Source organism: Salvelinus alpinus, chromosome 31 (assembly GCF_045679555.1).
Source record: "Salvelinus alpinus chromosome 31, SLU_Salpinus.1, whole genome shotgun sequence".
NCBI lineage: Eukaryota > Metazoa > Chordata > Actinopteri > Salmoniformes > Salmonidae > Salvelinus > Salvelinus alpinus.
The window spans coordinates 33,298,143-33,318,484 of NC_092116.1; the positions used below are offsets into that span (position 1 = coordinate 33,298,143).

At 46.0% G+C, this 20,342-nt stretch overlaps 2 protein-coding genes across 2 annotated transcripts in view; both read right to left on the reverse strand.

Annotated features, from left to right (window-relative positions):
* Positions 1-20,342, reverse strand: part of LOC139561524 (endonuclease domain-containing 1 protein-like) — a 150,312-nt gene that overhangs the window by 16,965 nt on the left and 113,005 nt on the right. The window lies entirely within an intron of this gene.
* On the reverse strand, positions 851-11,572 carry LOC139561522 (endonuclease domain-containing 1 protein-like). The gene is made up of 2 exons (XM_071378713.1): positions 11,153-11,572; positions 851-2,542 (listed from the first exon to the last, which is right to left on the reverse strand). Exons 1-2 carry the CDS (start codon positions 11,477-11,479, stop codon positions 1,952-1,954), a joined length of 918 nt encoding a protein of 305 aa, XP_071234814.1. The 5' UTR covers positions 11,480-11,572; the 3' UTR covers positions 851-1,951.

Genomic DNA, 20,342 nt, shown 5'->3' on the forward strand with positions numbered 1-20,342 from the left:
TAGTTCTTGACTAGGTTTGCACACACTGCAGCAGGGATTTTGGCCCACTCCTCCCTACAGATCTTCTCCAGATCCTTCAGGTTTCGGGGCTGTCGCTGGGCAATACGGACTTTCAGCTCCCTCCAAAGATTTTCTATTGGGTTCAGGTCTGGAGACTGGCTAGGCCACTCCAGGACCGTGAGATGCTTCTTACGGAGCCACTCCTTAGTTGCCATGGCTGTGTGCTTCGTGTCGTTGTCATGCTGGAAGACCCAGCCACGACCCATCTTCAATGCTCTTACTGAGGGAAGGAGGTTGTTGGCCAAGATCTCGCGATACATGGCCCCATCCATCCTCCCCTCAATACGGTGCAGTCGTCCTGTCCCCTTTGCAGAAAAGCATCCCCAAAGAATGATGTTTCCACCTCCATGCTTCACGGTTGGGATGGTGTTCTTGGGGTTGTACTCATACTTCTTCTTCCTCCAAACACGGCGAGTGGAGTTAGACCAAAAAGCTCTATTTTTGTCTCATCAGACCACATGACCTTCTCCCATTCCTCCTCTGGATCATCCAGATGGTCATTGGCAAACTTCAGACGGGCCTGGACATGCACTGGCTTAAGCAGGGGGACCTTGCGTGCGCTGCAGGATTTTAATCCATGACGGCGTAGTGTGTTACTAATGGTTTTCTTTGAGACTGTGGTCCCAGCTCTCTTCAGGTCATTGACCAGGTCCTGCCGTGTAGTTCTGGGCTGATCCCTCACCTTCCTCATGATCATTGATGCCCCACGAGGTGAAATCTTGCATGGAGCCCCAGACCGAGGGTGATTGACCGTCATCTTGAACTTCTTCCATTTTCTAATAATTGCGCCAACAGTTGTTTCCTTCTCACCAAGCTGCTTGCCTATTGTCCTGTAGCCCATCCCAGCCTTGTGCAGGTCTACAATTTTATCCCTGATGTCCTTACACAGCTCTCTGGTCTTGGCCATTGTGGAGAGGTTGGAATCTGTTTGATTGAGTGTGTGGACAGGTGTCTTTTATACAGGTAACGAGTTCAAACAGGTGCAGTTAATACAGGTAATGAGTGGAGAACAGGAGGGCTTCTTAAAGAAAAACTAACAGGTCTGTGAGAGCCGGAATTCTTACTGGTTGGTAGGTGATCAAATACTTATGTCATGCAATAAAATGCAAATTAATTATTTAAAAATCATACAATGTGATTTTCTGGATTTTTGTTTTAGATTCCGTCTCTCACAGTTGAAGTGTACCTATGATAAAAATGACAGACCTCTACATGCTTTGTAAGTAGGAAAACCTGCAAAATCGGCAGTGTATCAAATACTTGTTCTCCCCACTGTATATATAGACATAGAAGAGATGGACAGAGAGGGGAGAGAAGAGTATAGACTATAGATATATATAGACATAGAAGAGATGGACAGAGAGGGAAGAGAAGAGTATAGAATATAGATATATATAGACATAGAAGAGATGGGTAGAGAGGGGAGAGAAGAGTATAGAATATAGATATATATAGACATAGAAGAGATGGACAGAGAGGGGAGAGAAGAGTATAGACTATAGATATATATAGACATAGAAGATATGGACAGAGGGAAGAGAAGACTATAGACTATAGATATATAGAAATAGAAGAGATGGACAGATTGAAGAGAAGACTATAGATATATATAGACATAGAAGAGAAAAGTATTACAATTGAAATTGTACATATGTTGACATGTAACCATTATAACCCTCGTTACCATTATAACCCTCATTACCATTATAACCCTCATTACCATTACAACCCTCATTACCATTATAACCCTGATAATCATTAGTCTAACAGTAATGATAGTTTGTTGATATGGTGTGAGCATCTGTACCCAGATCATTCAAAGAACCTTCCAGAACTATTTCTCATGGAATTGTAAAGATTCCTCACTACGGAAGGAATTCTTCCAACTGGGTTAGGGGGAAGTGGTAGGTTTAGGACCTCTTGGACAATCTTCTGGGAACACATTGACAGGACCATCTTTACCTTTGTGATATTTGTTCAACAAGTCTTCGAGTGCTCCCAAGGTTTGTTGATCCAATGCCCCCGTCCCTTCCTTGTTCAACCCCCAGTATGCTCCGGCCATCCAATTCTTGTTCTTCTTGTACTTCTTGTTTTCACAGCAGAAGGCTGTCCACATGAGATACGGGATGTTCACTCGGTTGTTCAGTTTGGTTTTGTTGTTGTTGGGAACTGCTCCAGTCACCACATAGGCTTTTATCTGGTCGTTAGCATCCTTACAGTTCTTCACAAGAGTTCCTCTGACATTTCTCTCCATTTCTTTCCAGCTGCCATCGTTGAAGGTGATGTCCTGGGGAACGATGTTGGTCAGGGTAAAGGTGGACTTCTGAGTATCAAGGTCATGAGCATGTGAACTTGGGAAAAGGTGACCTTTGTTCACTTTATATTCTGAGATTTTATTGTCATTTTGCTCAGCCTGGTGTTCGTATCTGCCTCCCTCTTGTATCTGCATTTCAGTGCGGTTTATGTTTTTCTTCCCGTCGAGCTGCAGGAAACAATCATTCATTCACAAGTTTTCTGTACAATAAACCCCCTTTTCTGTACAATAAAACCTCTATTCTGTACAATAAACCCCCTTTTCTGTACAATAAACCCTCTATTCTGTACAATAAACCCCCTTTTCTGTACAATAAACCCTCTATTCTGTACAATAAACCCCCTTTTCTGTACAATAAACCCTCTATTCTGTACAATAAACCCCCTTTTCTGTACAATAAATCCTCTATTCTGTACAATAAACCCCCTTTTCTGTACAATAAACCCTCTATTCTGTACAATAAACCCCCTTTTCTGTACAATAAACCCTCTATTCTGTACAATAAACCCCCTTTTCTGTACAATAAACCCTCTATTCTGTACAATAAACCCCCTTTTCTGTACAATAAACCCTCTATTCTGTACAATAAACCCCCTTTTCTGTACAATAAACCCTCTATTCTGTACAATAAACCCCCCCCTTTTTTTTTTTTATATACTTTGTTTTTATTGTAGGAACACAAAGAAAGTACAAATAAAGTAAAATAAAAGAACAAAAATGATCTGGCAGTTACAGTGCACTTCATACCTTCATCATCATATCAGTTACAGTGCACGTCATACCTTCATCATCATATCAGTTACAGTGCACGTCATACCTTCATCATCATATCAGTTACAGTGCACTTCATACCTTCATCATCATATCATCATATTAGTTACATTGGCATCTTTGAATTAGACCTTTTCCAAGTATGAAACCCATTTCTCACAGTATTCCTGACCTCTCTCCTGTTGAGTTCTTAAAGCAAAGGTCATACGCTCCATGTGGTGTATTTCTTCTACAATGTCTATCCATTGTGTCACTGTGGGAGGGTCTTTTTGTAGCCATTTCCTAGTCATAGCCTTTTTGCTGGCTGCCAGTAGGACCTTCAAGAGGTACTTTTCTCTATTGTGTAAGTTATCTGGTATTTCACCCAAGTACAAATAAATGAATGTTTGTTCTATGTCAAATCCAATTATTTTTCCAATGTTAGATCTTATTTCTCCCCAGTAAGTTTCGATTGCGGGGCAGGACCAAAAGATATGAGAGTGGTCCGCCCTCAATAGACCGCATTCTCTCCAACAAGGGTGTGGTGAGCCAGTCTGTTTTGATTTCAGTTTAGGTGTTATGAAGGAACGTATAACATTCTTCCAACAGAATTCTCTCCATGACCTTGAGTTGGTGGAGCTTTGTTGAGTCTCTAATATGTTCAACCATGTTTCATCAGTTATTTCAATGTTACGTTCCTCCTCCCATTTCTGTTTAATATAGTTTGTAGAGTGTTTCTTTGAGGATTGAATACCCAAGTAGAGATTTGAAATCGTTTTTTTGTTACTCCCCAAGTTGTATGCGTTAGTGAATACTTGGATTAATTTTGGAGGTGCTCGAGGGTCAGTCACTTTTATCTCCCTTAAGAAATAATGTCAGACTTGTAGGTATCTGTAAAAATCTTGTTTATCCAAGCCATGTTTTTTACTTAAGTCCTGGAAGTTATCTAGGTTCCCATTCCTTATAATTGTACTGAATGATGTGATGCCTTTCTGCGTCCATTGTTTAAATCTGCTGTCCTGAGTTGCAGGGATGAAGCTGGGGTCGTATGCGGGCCATCTCAGCAGTTTGATCTCTCTGTCTAAATTATTTTGCTTAACTACCCTAAACCATGTCTTCAGAGAGAAATTAATCCACTGATTTTGTCTATTGTATATTTCTTTTACCATGTCCTTATTTCCCAAAACTGACTGTATGGTTATCCCTGTCAAAGTAGTCTCGATGTCTTTCCATTTGGATTCGTATTCTGAATTGCACCAACAAACCAGGGGTCTCAATTGGGCTGACACATAATAATCTTTTAGGTTTGGTAAGGCCATACCCCCACAGTTGTTTGGTAATTGTAATGTTGTATATCTAGTTCTTGGTCTCTTACTGTTCCAGATAAACCTTGATATCCGTTTATCCCTAAACTGTTTAGGTGGGATTTCTATGGGCAGTGATTGGAACAAATACAATAACCTCGGCAGGATGTTCATTTTGATTGTTTCAATTCTACTACTAAGATCTAAGGGAAGTGAATTCCACCTGTCTAGGTCATCATATATTTTCTTGTTGATGTGATCGTAATTCATGCAATAAAGTTTGGGTGTATCTTTTGGTAGGTATACTCCAAGATATTTAATGGATGAAGAGGTCCAGGTGAAGTTATACCTATTCTTCAGCTCTTCCTGTGGGGTATAATTATATACTAGGGCTTGGGTCTTGTGTACGTTAAGCACATACCCTGAATATGTTCCAAATGTTTGTAGAACATCCATCAATCTAGATACGCTTGAGCCTGGGTCTTTAAGGAATAACAGAACGTCATCCGCATACATGCATATCTTATGTTCACTGTCTCTTATTGTTATTCCCTCTAAGGTTGGGTCCTGTCTTATTGCCTGTGCTAATGGTTCGAGGTACAAGGAGAAGAGCGTGGGTGAAAGATTACAACCTTGTCTTGCCCCTCGCTCTAATTTTATCGTTCGTGTCAAATGTCCATTTATCTTTATTCTAGCGGTCGGACATGAATACAGTGTTTTGATGCACTGTATCACTTCTTTGTTGAAACCAAATCTTTCCATAACTTGGAATAGGTAATCCCATCCCACTGAATCAAATGCTTTTTCTGCATCTAGACTGATTAATATTGCACTTGTCTTATTCTGAGTAATGTGGTCCATGAAATGTAGTGTTCTCCTTATATTGTCCTGTGTCTGTCTATTTTGTATGAAACCAGTTTGATCTCCGTCAATCAATTCTGGGATTATGTTCTCCATTCTTTTGGCTATTATTGATGCATATAGTTTATAATCTGTGTTAAGAATTGCGATAGGTCTATACGAACTGCATTCTTTCTTATCTTTACCCTCTTTTGGGATTACAGATATGATGGCCTCTCTCCATGACTGTCACGACTTCCGCCGAAGTCTGCCCTTCTCCTTGTTCGGGTGGTGTTCGGCGGTCGACGTCACCGGCTTTCTAGTCACCATCGATCCATTTTTCGGTTTCGTTTTGTTTTGTCTGTATTTTACACACCTGGTTTCAATTCCCCCCATCATGTTCCCTATTTAACCCTCTGTCTTTCATTTATGTTTGTCCGTGATTGTTTGTGCGTTAGGTGTTGTATTTGATACGTGTCCGTATCTGTTTCTTTTCCATTTGTGGAATTGTGCATATATTTTGAGTAAAAACTCTGTGGTTTCGCTCAGACCTGTGTCCTGCGTTTGACTCCATACATTCTCCGCACACAACCCTGACAGAATCACGGACCAGATTCAAATGGAGTCAGCAGGCGCAGCCAGCCCTTCTCTCCCAGTAGAGGAGCAGGTTCAACAGCACGCGACTATGTTGCATAGTTTAGGGACAGCCATGGATCGCGTGCTGCAGACTATGGACAGATGGGAGAGAGGAGGTCTCCCGGTAAATCAGAACCCAGCACCAACACCCGCACCTCTACCTACACCACCATCCATCCCTCCACCGGTCGGAACCAGTGGAATTCGGCTCTCGCTCCCGGGAGCGTATGACGGAACAGCAGCCGGGTGTCAGGGTTTCCTCCTACAGCTGGAGCTATACCTGGCATCTGTTCATCCGTCCCCGTCGGGACACGAGAGGGTGGGCGCTCTCATCTCCTGTCTGACTGGTAAAGCCCTGGAGTGGGCCAACGCCATCTGGGGAAGAGAGGGATCTACCCTGGATGATTATGATGACTTCTCTCGCCGCTTCCGGGCAGTCTTTGACCATCCACCTGAAGGGAGAGCGGCGGGAGAGCGATTGTTCCATCTCAGGCAGGGGATGAGGAGCGCTCAAGATTTCGCTTTGGACTTCCGTACTCTGGCCGCTGGTGCGGGATGGAATGAGCGGGCCCTGATCGACCACTACAGGTGTAGTCTACGAGAGGACGTTCGTAGGGAGCTAGCCTGCAGGGACACCACTCTCAACCTGGACCAGCTGGTGGATTTATCTATCCGGCTGGATAACCTGTTGGCCTCCCGCGGGCGTCTAGATCGGGGTCCGCCCATTCCATTACCCAGCTCCTTGGATCCAACTCCTATGGAGTTGGGAGGGGCTGCTAGGAGGGAGACCGGAGGGGGAACCACTCCATGTACCAACTGTGGACGCAGAGGGCACACTGCTGTCCGGTGCTGGGGTGTTTCTCCTGGGAGTCGAGGTAGCAGGCGGAGCACTGGTGGGTCGTCTCAGGTGAGTAGGCACATAACTCACCCAGAGCCTTCTGTTGCACTCATGTGGTTATCTATAGAATTTCCTGGGTTTTCCCCACATTCCCAGCATAAGGCGCTAGTAGATTCAGGCGCAGCTGGGAATTTTATTGACCGCTCTTTGGCTCATAGCTTAGGGATCCCTATTGTTCCGGTTGATGTTCCCTTCCCTGTACATGCCTTAGATAGTCGTCCTTTGGGGTCGGGGCTGGTTGGGGAGGTCACAGTGCCCATCGCTATGAGAACGCAGGGGGATCACGAGGAGAGAATTAGTCTCTTCCTGATCGACTCTCCTGCGTTTCCTGTTGTGTTGGGTCTTCCCTGGTTGGCCTCTCATGATCCGATTATTTCGTGGCAACAGAGGGCTCTCAGGGGATGGTCCTGTCAGTGTTCAGGGAGGTGTGTAGGTGTTTCCTTAGGTGCCACTACGGTGGAAAGTCCAAACCAAGTTTCCACCATGCACATTCCTCCCGAATATGCCGATTTGGCACTCGCCTTCTGTAAGAAGAAGGCGACTCAATTACCACCCCATCGACCGGGGGATTGTGTGATAGATCTCTTGGTAGACGCTAAACTTCCCAGGAGTCACGTGTATCCACTGTCACAGGAGGAGACGGTGGCTATGGAGACATATGTCACCGAATCTCTGGGACAGGGATACATTCGGCCTTCCATCTCACCTGTCTCCTCGAGTTTCTTTTTTGTGAAGAAGAAGGATGGAGGTTTGCGCCCGTGTATTGATTATCGCGGATTAAATAAGATCACGGTAAAATACAGTTACCCGCTACCACTTATAGCGAGTATGACCGAGTCATTACACGGGGCGCGCTTCTTCACAAAATTGGACCTCAGGAGCGCTTACAACCTGGTGCGTATCAAGGGGGGAGATGAGTGGAAGACAGCATTTAGCACCACTTCTGGGCATTACGAGTACCGAGTCATGCCGTACGGGTTAATGAATGCTCCATCAGTCTTCCAATCCTTTGTGGATGAGATCTTCAGGGACCTGCACGGGCAGGGTGTAGTGGTGTATATCGATGACATTCTGATATACTCCGCTACACGCGCCGAGCATGTGTCCCTAGTGCGCAGGGTGCTTGGTCGACTGTTGGAGCATGACCTGTACGTCAAGGCTGAGAAATGTCTGTTCTTCCAACGATCCATCTCCTTCCTAGGGTACCGCTTTTCAGCGTCAGGGGTAGAGATGGAGAATGACCGCATGTCGGCCGTGCGTAATTGGCCGACTCCAACCACGGTAAAGGAAGTGCAGCGGTTTTTAGGGTTTGCCAACTACTACCGGAGATTTATCCGGGGTTTTGGTCAGGTAGCGGCTCCCATTACCTCACTGCTGAAGGGAGGACCGGTGCGACTGCAGTGGACAGCTGGAGCGGACAGGGCGTTTGGTCACCTGAAGGCTCTGTTTACCTCAGCTCCCGTGCTGGCGCATCCTGATCCTTCCTTAGCATTCATAGTTGAGGTGGACGCGTCCGAGGCGGGGATAGGGGCTGTGCTGTCTCAGCGCTCGGGTACGCCACTAAAACTCCGCCCCTGTGCATTCTTTTCGAAGAAGCTCAGCCCGGCGGAGCGAAACTATGATGTGGGGGACCGGGAGTTGCTGGCTGTTGTCATGGCTCTGAAAGCGTGGAGACATTGGCTTGAGGGGGCAAGACACCCTTTTCTCATTTGGACTGACCACCGCAATCTGGAGTACATCCGGGCGGCGAGGAGAATGAACCCTCGCCAGGCAAGGTGGGCCATGTTTTTCACCCGTTTTGATTTCACCCTTTCCTACAAACCAGGTTCCCAGAACGTTAAGGCAGACGCACTGTCCCGGCTGTATGATACAGAGGAGAGGTCCTCAGATCCCACTCCCATCATTCCAGCCTCTCGCCTGGTGGCACCGGTGGTATGGGAGGTGGACGCGGACATCGAACGGGCGTCACGTTCAGAGCCCATTCCACCTGACTGTCCAGCTGGGCGTATGTACGTTCCGTTTGATGTCCGCGATCGTTTGATCTGTTGGGCTCATACGTCACCCTCCTCTGGTCATCCTGGTATCGGTCGGACGGTGCGCTGCCTTTCTGGGAAGTACTGGTGGCCCACTTTAGCTAAGGACGTGCGGGTTTATGTTTCCTCCTGTTCGGTATGTGCACAGTGCAAGGCACCTAGACATCTGCCCAGAGGGAAATTACTACCCCTTCCCGTTCCACAGCGACCATGGTCCCACCTATCGGTGGATTTCGTGACGGATCTTCCCCCGTCGCGGGGTAACACCACGATCCTGGTCGTTGTGGATCGGTTTTCTAAGTCCTGCCGTCTCCTTCCTTTGCCCGGTCTCCCTACGGCTCTACAAACTGCGGAGGCTCTGTTCACCCATGTATTCCGGCACTACGGGGTGCCTGAGGATATAGTTTCTGATCGGGGTCCCCAATTTACATCTAGAGTCTGGAGGGCGTTTATGGAACGCCTGGGGATCTCGGTCAGCCTTACCTCAGGTTTCCACCCCGAGAGTAACGGGCAGGTGGAAAGAGTAAACCAGGATGTGGGTAGGTTTCTGAGGTCCTATTGCCAGGACCGGCCGGGGGAGTGGGCAGCTTACATCCCCTGGGCGGAGATGGCCCAAAACTCCCTCCGCCACTCCTCTACCAACCTATCACCGTTTCAGTGTGTGCTAGGTTACCAGCCGGTCCTGGCACCATGGCATCAGAGCCAGATTGAGGCTCCTGCGGTGGATGAATGGTTTCGGCACTCAGAAGAGACTTGGAACGCTGCCCATGTGCGGTTACAACGGGCTATCAGGAGACAAAAGGCGAGTGCCGACCGCCACCGCAGTGAGGACCGGGTCTGGCTCTCGACCCGAAACCTGCCCCTTCACCTGCCCTGCCGGAAGCTGGGTCCGCGGTTTGTGGGGCCATTTAAAGTCCTGAGGAGACTGAACGAGGTTTGTTATAGGTTACAACTCCCCCCTGATTACCGTATTAATCCCTCGTTCCATGTGTCTCTCCTCAGGCCGGTGGTGGCTGGTCCGCTCCAGCAGTCTGAGGTGCGGGAGGTCCCTCCGCCCCCTCTTGACATCGAGGGGGTCCCGGCGTATACCGTAAGAGCCATCATGGATTCTAGACGTCGGGCGAGGGGCCTTCAGTACCTCGTGGAGTGGGAGGGGTACGGTCCGGAGGAGAGATGCTGGGTACCGGTGGAGGACATTCTTCCATCCATGCTACAAGAGTTTCACCGTCTCCACCCGGATCGCCCTGCACCTCGCCCTCCGGGTCGTCCCCGAGGCCGGTGTCGTCGCGCTGCTGGAGCCGCGCGTCAGGGGAGGGGTACTGTCACGACTTCCGCCGAAGTCGGCCCTTCTCCTTGTTCGGGTGGTGTTCGGCGGTCGACGTCACCGGCTTTCTAGTCACCATCGATCCATTTTTCGGTTTCGTTTTGTTTTGTCTGTATTTTACACACCTGGTTTCAATTCCCCCCATCATGTTCCCTATTTAACCCTCTGTCTTTCATTTATGTTTGTCCGTGATTGTTTGTGCGTTAGGTGTTGTATTTGATACGTGTCCGTATCTGTTTCTTTTCCATTTGTGGAATTGTGCATATATTTTGAGTAAAAACTCTGTGGTTTCGCTCAGACCTGTGTCCTGCGTTTGACTCCATACATTCTCCGCACACAACCCTGACAATGACGGTGGGAGACCACCCTCCCTCAGAGTCCAGTTAAAACAGGCCTTAAGTAGAGGTGTTAGTTGTTCTCTGAAGGTCTTGAACCATTCTGAAGGGAAGCCATCAGTGCCTGGAGAGTAAATAAACCCCCTTTTCTGTACAATAAGAGAGATGGACAGAGGGGGAAGAGAAGAGTATATACTATAGATATATATAGACATAGAAGAGAAAAGTATTACAATTGAAAGTGTACATATGTTGACATGTAACCATTGTAACCCTCACTACCATTATAACCCTCGTTACCATTACAACCCTCATTACCATTATAACCCTCATTACAATTACAACCCTCATTACAATTACAACCCTCGTTACCATTACAACCCTCGTTACCATTACAACCCTTTTCTGTACAATAAACCCCCTTTTCTGTACAATAAACCCTCTTTTCTGTACAATAAACCCTCTATTCTGTACAATAAACCCTCTATTCTGTACAATAAACCCTCTATTGTTTGGGTGGGGGGGGGTTCACAATCAAGATAATCAAGTCTCTACACCCTCCACAGTGGTAGTTTTATATTCTGTAACATAACTGTCTGTGATATACAGCAGTAAACAAATACACATGTTATGTTATATGAAAAAACATTAGTCCTACCTGGGGCTCTATCATCCAGGGATCATCTGGTCGACCCGTTGTATAACCAGTGAAGGTGTAGGCTGAGAACACAGGGATCCTGTTGGTCGTGTCGTAGAGAGTTGCAAACCTGTAGATGTTGTTGTACTTCTGGCAAATCGGCTTGTAGCGGTTCTGGTTCTTGAATATCCCATCATACAAAATACCTGGGAGATTTGGAGTTGTTCCCTGCATGAAGAAATTCTTGCACTGTGGAACATCACTGAACTTCTTCACTACATGAGAGAGAGCAGGAGGAAGGAGAGAGAGAAGGAGGAGAGTAGAGAGATGATTCAATACCCCCATCATCACCTGAAGACTGTACACCACAGAGACAAAGATGAAGTTACAGAGACCAGTTGGTAGACTGGAGACTGTTGATCTGAGTCAGGACAGACTGATTTAAATAGGTTTTCAGAGACCAGTTGGTAGACTGAAGACTGTTGATCTGAGTCAGGACAGACTGATTTAAATAGGTTTTCAGAGACTCCTCCTTCAGATGTCAAGACAGACAGAGTTGATTTGCATAAACTCCTCTGTATGTTTCCATGGAAACTGCTGTAACAAATAACATGTGACTCACCTGTAGTTTCTAACACGTATGGAACCAGAACTTAATCACACAAGATTATAGTTCTGGGTTAATGAGATTAGACTGCTCTAAATAGTGACTGCATCCACACTTTGGTTCTGGTAGAACAACGTTTTAGGATAAAAACATGACTTTACTCAGCATAGAGTCTGTCAGAAGATACACATCACACTATTACAACAGTGGGACTGTTCTGGAATTACGGTTGCTGAGTTCACATTCATTAATATCCCACAAGGCTTAGCGACTTGTGGGATCAGCAAATCAACATATTTAGCATGAAGTCTCAAAGGCCTCACATACAGTACAGATATGTTTACAACTGAATGAAACGGAGGAATATGTGTCCAACTGAATGAAATGGAGGAAGATGTGTCCAACTGAATGAAATGGAGGAAGATGTGTCCAACTGAATGAAACGGAGGAAGATGTGTCCAACTGAATGAAACGGAGGAAGATGTGTCCAACTGAATGAAACTGAGGAAGATGTGTCCAACTGAATGACATGAAGGAAGATGTGTCCAACTGAATGAAACGGAGGAAGATGTGTACAACTGAATGAAACGGAGGAAGATGTGTCCAACTGAATGAAACAGAGGAAGATGTGTCCAACTGAATGAAACGGAGGAAGATGTGTCCAACTGAATGAAACGGAGGAAGATGTGTCCAACTGAATGAAACGGAGGAAAATGTGTCCAACTGAATGAAACGGAGGAAGATGTGTCCAACTGAATGAAACGGAGGTAGATGTGTCCAACTGAATGAAACGGAGGAAGATGTGTCCAACTGAATGAAACGGAGGAAGATGTGTCCAACTGAATGAAATGGAGGAAGATGTGTCCAACTGAATGAAACGGAGGAAAGAGAGAATAAAGTAGATGTCACACGTCAAAATGTTGATTTATGACCCTATGTCATGATGACGTGTGCATGCCCATATTTGGGCTTCCGGTCAGGACATCCTGGTGGGGCAGGGGGTAGGAAGTGACCATGTGTTTGGGCATCCTGTTCCTGTTTCTCACAGTTTATAGTTTCAAAATAGTTTTTTTATAGTGTCTTTGAAGTTGTCATGATGTTTGATGTCTAGTGTCCTGTTTGGAACGGGGTGGGGGGGAATGAACATTTCAAAGAGTAAGCATTTCAAAGAGTAAGGCCCCCCCTATTGTATTGCCCTCCGGGTTGTTGTCTATGAAACACGAATGTCCTGGGGTATTGGGCTTTGCAGACGCATTATAAAGCCCCAGAACAATACATGCGTAAGACTGTACATGATAACCCTCGGAATATTAAACAAAAATGACACCTATGCCAATTTTCGGTATGTTATGCGCGTCTTGTCATGAACCCAGTGACCAAAGCATTGAGGAAGTTCTGTGTGAAGCTCCAGAATGTTTTAAAGGAGTTTTGGGTACGAGTGAGGGACATATGTCTTACATATTCCAGCCGGAGGATTCTACGGTAAAGATCTTCAACGCCAGTGGCCCCAAAGCCCTTTATCAGGCAAAACCTGGGAGTTTTTCTCCTGCTCTGGGGATGAGAGAATGGCTAAAGATTAGGCTGGCGCTCTGTAAAATTGAACAGGCCCTGAGTGGTACAAATGTGCCAGGATATGCGTTGGAAGAACAGGTCTGCGGCCGCAGTGATCTGAAGGCCCTAAGAATCGCTTCAATGGCCTATAGCCCTGACAACAAAGTGACAATTTTAGCCTGTGAACTTTATGATGGGGCTAATGCTACAAAGTCAGTCAATTCTCCTGTATCTTCCAGAGCATGCAAAGATGTAAACTTTTTTATTCCTGTGTTTAGTTTTAAATGGTTGGATTATCCGATTTTCATAACCCTTATGAATAAGCTGGACAGTCTTTTCCAAAATCGTGAACAGTTAAAGCGCTGGCCGCGGCTGTCCTTGAGACATAGCCAGGACCTAAAGGCCCGACGTATTATCTACCCCTGGAGTGAAAACTTACGGCGTTTTGAAGGACCTTGCAAGAGAGCCAGGCAGTATGATGGTGACTTGGACACTGATAATGGTCGTTGGCTACACCAGGCCCCTGGATCTGTAAGAAAGGCAACGTAAAATACCTTAATTATGAACGGCTATAAAATGTATGTACTAAATATTTTGAATAAAATAAAATATGTTTTTAAAAGCCGAATCTCACCACGTCATGAACTCTCTCGTTTGTTCACTCTTAGCGCAGTCTGGCCCTGAGAAAAAACTTTCGGAAAAAGCCATGTGCTCGCGTGCGTGTGCTGGAGTGTGTGTGTGTGTGTGTGTGTGTGTGTGTGTGTGTGTGTGTGTGTGTGTGTGTGTGTGTGTGTGTGTGTGTGTGTGTGTGTGTGTGTGTGTGCGTGTGCTGGAGTGTGTGTGTGTGTGTGTGTGTGTGTGTGTGTGTGTGTGTGTGTGTGTGTGTTAGAAACAAGGTCCCTTCGCATTGTGGACATTTCAAGCTTTCAACAACAATAAAACAGCCATCTAAATAATGTTTCTAGGCCTAACACCCTGTTGAGTTTCCTATTTAGTTGTCTTTATATGTACATGCACCGAGCTTCCAGGTGGCGCCATCCTATGGTTGTTCGGTGCATGTACACCGGGGAGATTAGAACCCCAAAGAAAGACCCTAAAGGTCATTTCAGGTTTAGGTTCAGGGTGTAATAACTTTAGTGAAACCGCATTTCACCCCATGTACAGACATAGAGAGCCAACACATAAAGGTGTAACAGGGATGAATGGATATTCAATGTACAACAGTGGTCTTCTGTAACAAGCAATACGTGTTAAATATGGGCCACAGTCAATCATGACAGCCTCTTTAGGAAAGGCCTTTACTTATGACTTAAACAGAATAATTTTATACCCAGCTTATTCATTAATGCTGTGGGATAAATCAGGTGTTTCTAGGTGGGCTTAAACAAATCTACAGTGAAACAAAAGTGTACATTTTACACACATGTTTATTGACTTTTAAAAAGACCACCTCCGTGTCTAGGAAGGGCTTGGTGTGTTTGGTTCTGATTAAATACCTCAGGGTCTGAGAAGGGCTTGGTGTGTTTGGTTCTGATTAAATACCTCCGTGTCTGGGAAGGGCTTGGTGTGTTTGGTTCTGATTAAATACCTCCGTGTCTGGGAAGGGCTTGGTGTGTTTGGTTCTGATTAAATACCTCCGTGTCTGGGAAGGGCTTGGTGTGTTTGGTTCTGATTAAATACCTCCGTGTCTGGGAAGGGCTTGGTGTGTTTGGTTCTGATTAAATACCTCCGTGTCTGGGAAGGGCTTAGTGTGTTTGGTTCTGATTAAATACCTCCGTGTCTGGGAAGGGCTTGGTGTGTTTGGTTCTGATTAAATACCTCCGTGTCTGGGAAGGGCTTGGTGTGTTTCACTAAAACCAGGGCTCGAATTGACTGAGGGTATCACGTATCCTTTGTTAAAGAAAATAGCAAAAATTATATATACATTGTTTTCTTTATATTTGTAAATAAATACATAAAACGTATCCAGATGATATCAAGCGTTCTATAACAATGCTTAACTCTGTGACGTCTTATGGTAGAAACAAGCTCTGAAATGCCCGAGAAAGACGGGACTCCGATGCATATGGAGATATATTGATTCCTCTCTATGACAATCTGAAGCTGAGCTGCAGCTTATAATATTCGAAGAGATACAAAAACACTGACTCTACTATTCTGTCCCTATTAATTGAGCTTTTCTCTTTCTGAAAATATTTGTTTAAACCCTGACAGCTTTTAGTGAAGCACTTCTGTTGTTGGGTTTTACAAGGGACGAGAAGCCAGCGGTTGAAGCTTACAGTTTTCTGCGTCAGTGGAGCCTCTGTCTGAGTGGAAAGGTCACTTTTGAAAGTGCCAAGTTTAGATCCATGAGGATGTCTAAGATGTAATTATTTTTGTCTCGTCCTGGGTGGCAGAACAACCAGGCCACTGGTGATTTTATCAATGTAATCAGATTGAAAATACAAGGCTATTTTACTGACATTGAACTGATTATATACCCTACTAACCAGATGTGTTAAAATGGTGTTTAATATGTAGCAGAGGACGATTAATTGGGCTGCTATTATGTTCTGTTCCTCCGACTTTTAGCTGAGAAAAAAATGGACCCAAACACATTGGGGGGGGGGGGGGGGCAGAACGTCAAGGTCCGGGGCAGAACGTCCAGGTCCGGGGCAGAACGTCCAGGTCCGGCCCTGGACGTGTTTAATACGTTTTATGTACACACTTTATTAGAATACTTATGAAATGCACATTGTTATATTTGGTATTTTGGTAACACATGTTTATATCCCCTCGACTCCAACCCCATTCGATGCAATGTCTACATAAGGGTGCAAACGACTAACACTCACAAAGCTCTGACGAAGGCCTTGAGGCCGATACGGAAAGCTGAATAAAGAGCAGTGATACTAGCAAGAGCAGTGTGCGGGTTTCTCCTTTTTTATCAGTTTAACAACGTATAAAATACAACATTATTCAGAATATCAGATAACAGGACTTATTATCCAGCTGTGTATTGTTAGGTAGCTCTGGTCCAGGGTGTTATATCCATCAAGACGGTTCAGCACCATCAAGATGCACGTCACACCCTGGACCAGAGCTAATCATTAGGACGTAGTGCAACAACATATTCCAGTTAGATAGGTCCCTAATGGTCCCCTATTCCCTTTATAGTGCACTACAATAGGGTCCCATTTGGGACGGATTTAAGTTCGTTCTTACAACAAAGAACCACTGGGGGGCGACAGACAACAGTAGACAACTCTGTACAACAGAAAATAAATACATAAATAAATTACATTATAATGACAATCACTGCAGAAAGTGTGTGTGTGTGTGTGTGTGTGTGTGTGTGTGTGTGTGACCAAACAGGACTTGTTTGAACCCTATTCCCTATGTAGTGCACTACTTTAGACCAGGACCTATTTGACCATTATTCCCTATGTAGTGCACTACTTTAGACCAGGACCTATTTGACCATTATTCCCTATGTAGTGCTCTACTTTAGACCAGGGCCTATTTGAACCCTATTCCCTATGTAGTGCACTACTTTAAACCAGGTCCTATTTGACCATTATTCCCTATGTAGTGCACTACTTTAGACCAGGGCCTATTTGACCATTATTCCCTATGTAGTGCACTACTTTAGACCAGGACCTATTTGACCATTATTCCCTATGTAGTGCACTACTTTAGACCAGGGCCTATTTGACCATTATTCCCTATGTAGTGCACTACTTTAGACCAGGGCCTGTTTGAACCATATTCCCTATGTAGTGCTCTACTTTAGACCAGGGCCTATTTGAACCCTATTCCCTATGTAGTGCACTACTTTAGACCAGGGCCTGTTTGAACCCTATTCCCTATGTAGTGCACTACTTTAGACCAGGACCTATTTGAACCCTATTCCCTATGTAGTGCACTACTTTAGACCAGGGCCTATTTGAACCCTATTCCCTATGTAGTGCACTACTTTAGACCAGGGCCTATTTGAACCCTACTTATGACACTACTTTAGGCCATACCTGCACTACATAGGGAATATGGAGCCATTAAGGACATAGACACTAATAATGGTTACTTATTCCAGACAGAGAAACGCTCCTCCCTACTTCCATCACTCTCTCACTACTTCAATCTGAGAACCCCATTCCTCTAGAAGAAAAAGAAACGCACACCTATTTAGGCGAGGTGCTGGCCAGCGGAGTAGAACACCTATTTATGCGAGGTGCTGGCCAGCGGAGTAGAACACCTATTTAGGCGAGGTGCTGGCCAGCGGAGTAGAACACCTATTTAGGCGAGGTGCTGGCCAGCGGAGTAGAACACCTATTTAGGCGAGGTGCTGGCCAGCGGAGTAGAACACCTATTTAGGCGAGGTGCTGGCCAGCGGAGTAGAACACCTATTTAGGCGAGGTGCTGGCCAGCGGAGTAGAACACCTATTTAGGCGAGGTGCTGGCCAGCGGAGTAGAACACCTATTTAGGCGAGGTGCTGGCCAGCGGAGTAGAACACCTATTTAGGCGAGGTGCTGGCCAGCGGAGTAGAACACCTATTTAGGCGAGGTGCTGGCCAGCGGAGTAGAACACCTATTTAGGCGAGGTGCTGGCCAGCGGAGTAGAACACCTATTTAGGCGAGGTGCTGGCCAGCGGAGTAGAACACCTATTTAGGCGAGGTGCTGGCCAGCGGAGTAGAACACCTATTTAGGCGAGGTGCTGGCCAGCGGAGTAGAACACCTATTTAGGCGAGGTGCTGGCCAGCGGAGTAGAACACCTATTTAGGCGAGGTGCTGGCTAGCGGAGTAGAACACCTATTTAGGCGAGGTGCTGGCCAGCGGAGTAGAACACCTGTTTAGGTGAGGTGCTGGCCAGCGGAGTAGAAAACTTAAAAATAAAAGAGAGCCGCACACTCTAGGAGCTCAGATGCAAAAATATTTAATTTACCAACGTTTCGACAGGCAAGCTGTCTTCATCAGGGTATAATCACAGACACTGCGGGATGACTCGTTTATATAGTGTCAAGACACACAGGTGTCTGTAATCATGGCCAAGAGTGGCCTAATATCATTGGTTAATTTCTCAAATATTAAAATGGCATAGAAAGAGCAGCATACAAAAAACAAATGGATAGCATACGATCATAGACTCACTTAAGACCACACAAGCCCACAAACAACCACAATGGCAAAGTCACAACAATCACAAGAATGGCTTCAGATCAAAGTCCCCATTCCTCTACCACTCCTTCACTCTGAGAACCCCATTCCTCTCTACTCCTTCACTCTGAGAACCCCATTCCTCTACCACTCCTTCACTCTGAGAACCCCATTCCTCTACTACTCCTTCACTCTGAGAACCCCATTCCTCTACTACTCCTTCACTCTGAGAACCCCATTCCTCTACTACTCCTTCACTCTGAGAACCCCATTCCTGTGAGAACCCCATTCCTCTGAGAACCCCATTCCTCTACTACTCCTTCACTCTGAGAACCCCATCCCTCTACCACTCCTTCACTCTGAGAACCCCATTCCTCTATCACTCCTTCACTCTGAGAACCCCATTCCTCTGAGAACCCCATTCCTCTACCACTCCTTCACTCTGAGAACCCCATTCCTCTACCACTCCTTCACTCTGAGAACCCCATTCCTCTGAGAACCCCATTCCTCTACTACTCCTTCACTCTGAGAACCCCATTCCTCTACCACTCCTTCACTCTGAGAACCCCATTCCTCTACCACTCCTTCACTCTGAGAACCCCATTTCTCTACTACTCCTTCACTCTGAGAACCCCATTCCTCTACCACTCCTTCACTCTGAGAACCCCATTTCTCTACTACTCCTTCACTCTGAGAACCCCATTCCTCTGAGAACCCCATTCCTCTACCACTCCTTCACTCTGAGAACCCCATTTCTCTACTACTCCTTCACTCTGAGAACCCCATTCCTCTACCACTCCTTCACTCTGAGAACCCCATTCCTCTGAGAACCCCATTCCTCTGAGAACCCCATTCCTCTGAGAACCCCATTCCTCTGAGAACCCCATTCCTCTGAGAACCCCATTCCTCTACAGCTCCTTCACTCTGAGAACCCCATTCCTCTACTACTCCTTCACTCTGAGAACCCCATTCCTCTACCACTCCTTCACTCTGAGAACCCCATTCCTCTACCACTCCTTCACTCTGAGAACCCCATTCCTCTACCACTCCTTCACTCTGAGAACCCCATTCCTCTACCATTCCTTAACTCTGAGAACCCCATTCCTCTACCACTCCTTCACTCTGAGAACCCCATTCCTCTGAGAACCCCATTTCTCCACCACTCCTTCACTCTGAGAACCCCATTCCTCTACTACTCCTTCACTCTGAGAACCCCATTTCTCTACTACTCCTTCACTCTGAGAACCCCATTTCTCTACCACTCCTTCACTCTGAGAACCCCATTCCTCTCTCACTCCTTCACTCTGAGAACCCCATTCCTCTACTACTCCTTCACTCTGAGAACCCCATTCCTCTGAGAACCCCATTCCTCTACTACTCCTTCACTCTGAGAACCCCATTCCTCTACCACTCCTTCACTCTGAGAACCCCATTCCTCTACTCCTTCACTCTGAGAACCCCATTCCTCTACTACTCCTTCACTCTGAGAACCCCATTTCTCTACCACTCCTTCACTCTGAGAACCCCATTCCTCTCTCACTCCTTCACTCTGAGAACCCCATTCCTCTACTACTCCTTCACTCTGAGAACCCCATTCCTCTGAGAACCCCATTTCTCTACCACTCCTTCACTCTGAGAACCCCATTCCTCTACCACTCCTTCACTCTGAGAACCCCATTCCTCTGAGAACCCCATTCCTCTACCACTCCTTCACTCTGAGAACCCCATTTCTCTACTACTCCTTCACTCTGAGAACCCCATTTCTCTACCACTCCTTCACTCTGAGAACCCCATTCCTCTACCACTCCTTCACTCTGAGAACCCCATTCCTCTCTCACTCCTTCACTCAGAGAACCCCATTCCTCTACTACTCCTTCACTCTGAGAACCCCATTCCTCTACTACTCCTTACCTCTGAGA

Coding starts and splice junctions, on each gene's coding strand:
- LOC139561522 (XM_071378713.1), bottom strand. CDS start 11,479: ATGATGGGGGTATTGAATCATCTCTCTACTCTCCTCCTTCTCTCTCTC. Junction 2,543..11,152: donor CCTGGATGATAGAGCCCCAG/GTAGGACTAATG, acceptor TGTTTCCTGCAG/CTCGACGGGAAGAAAAACAT.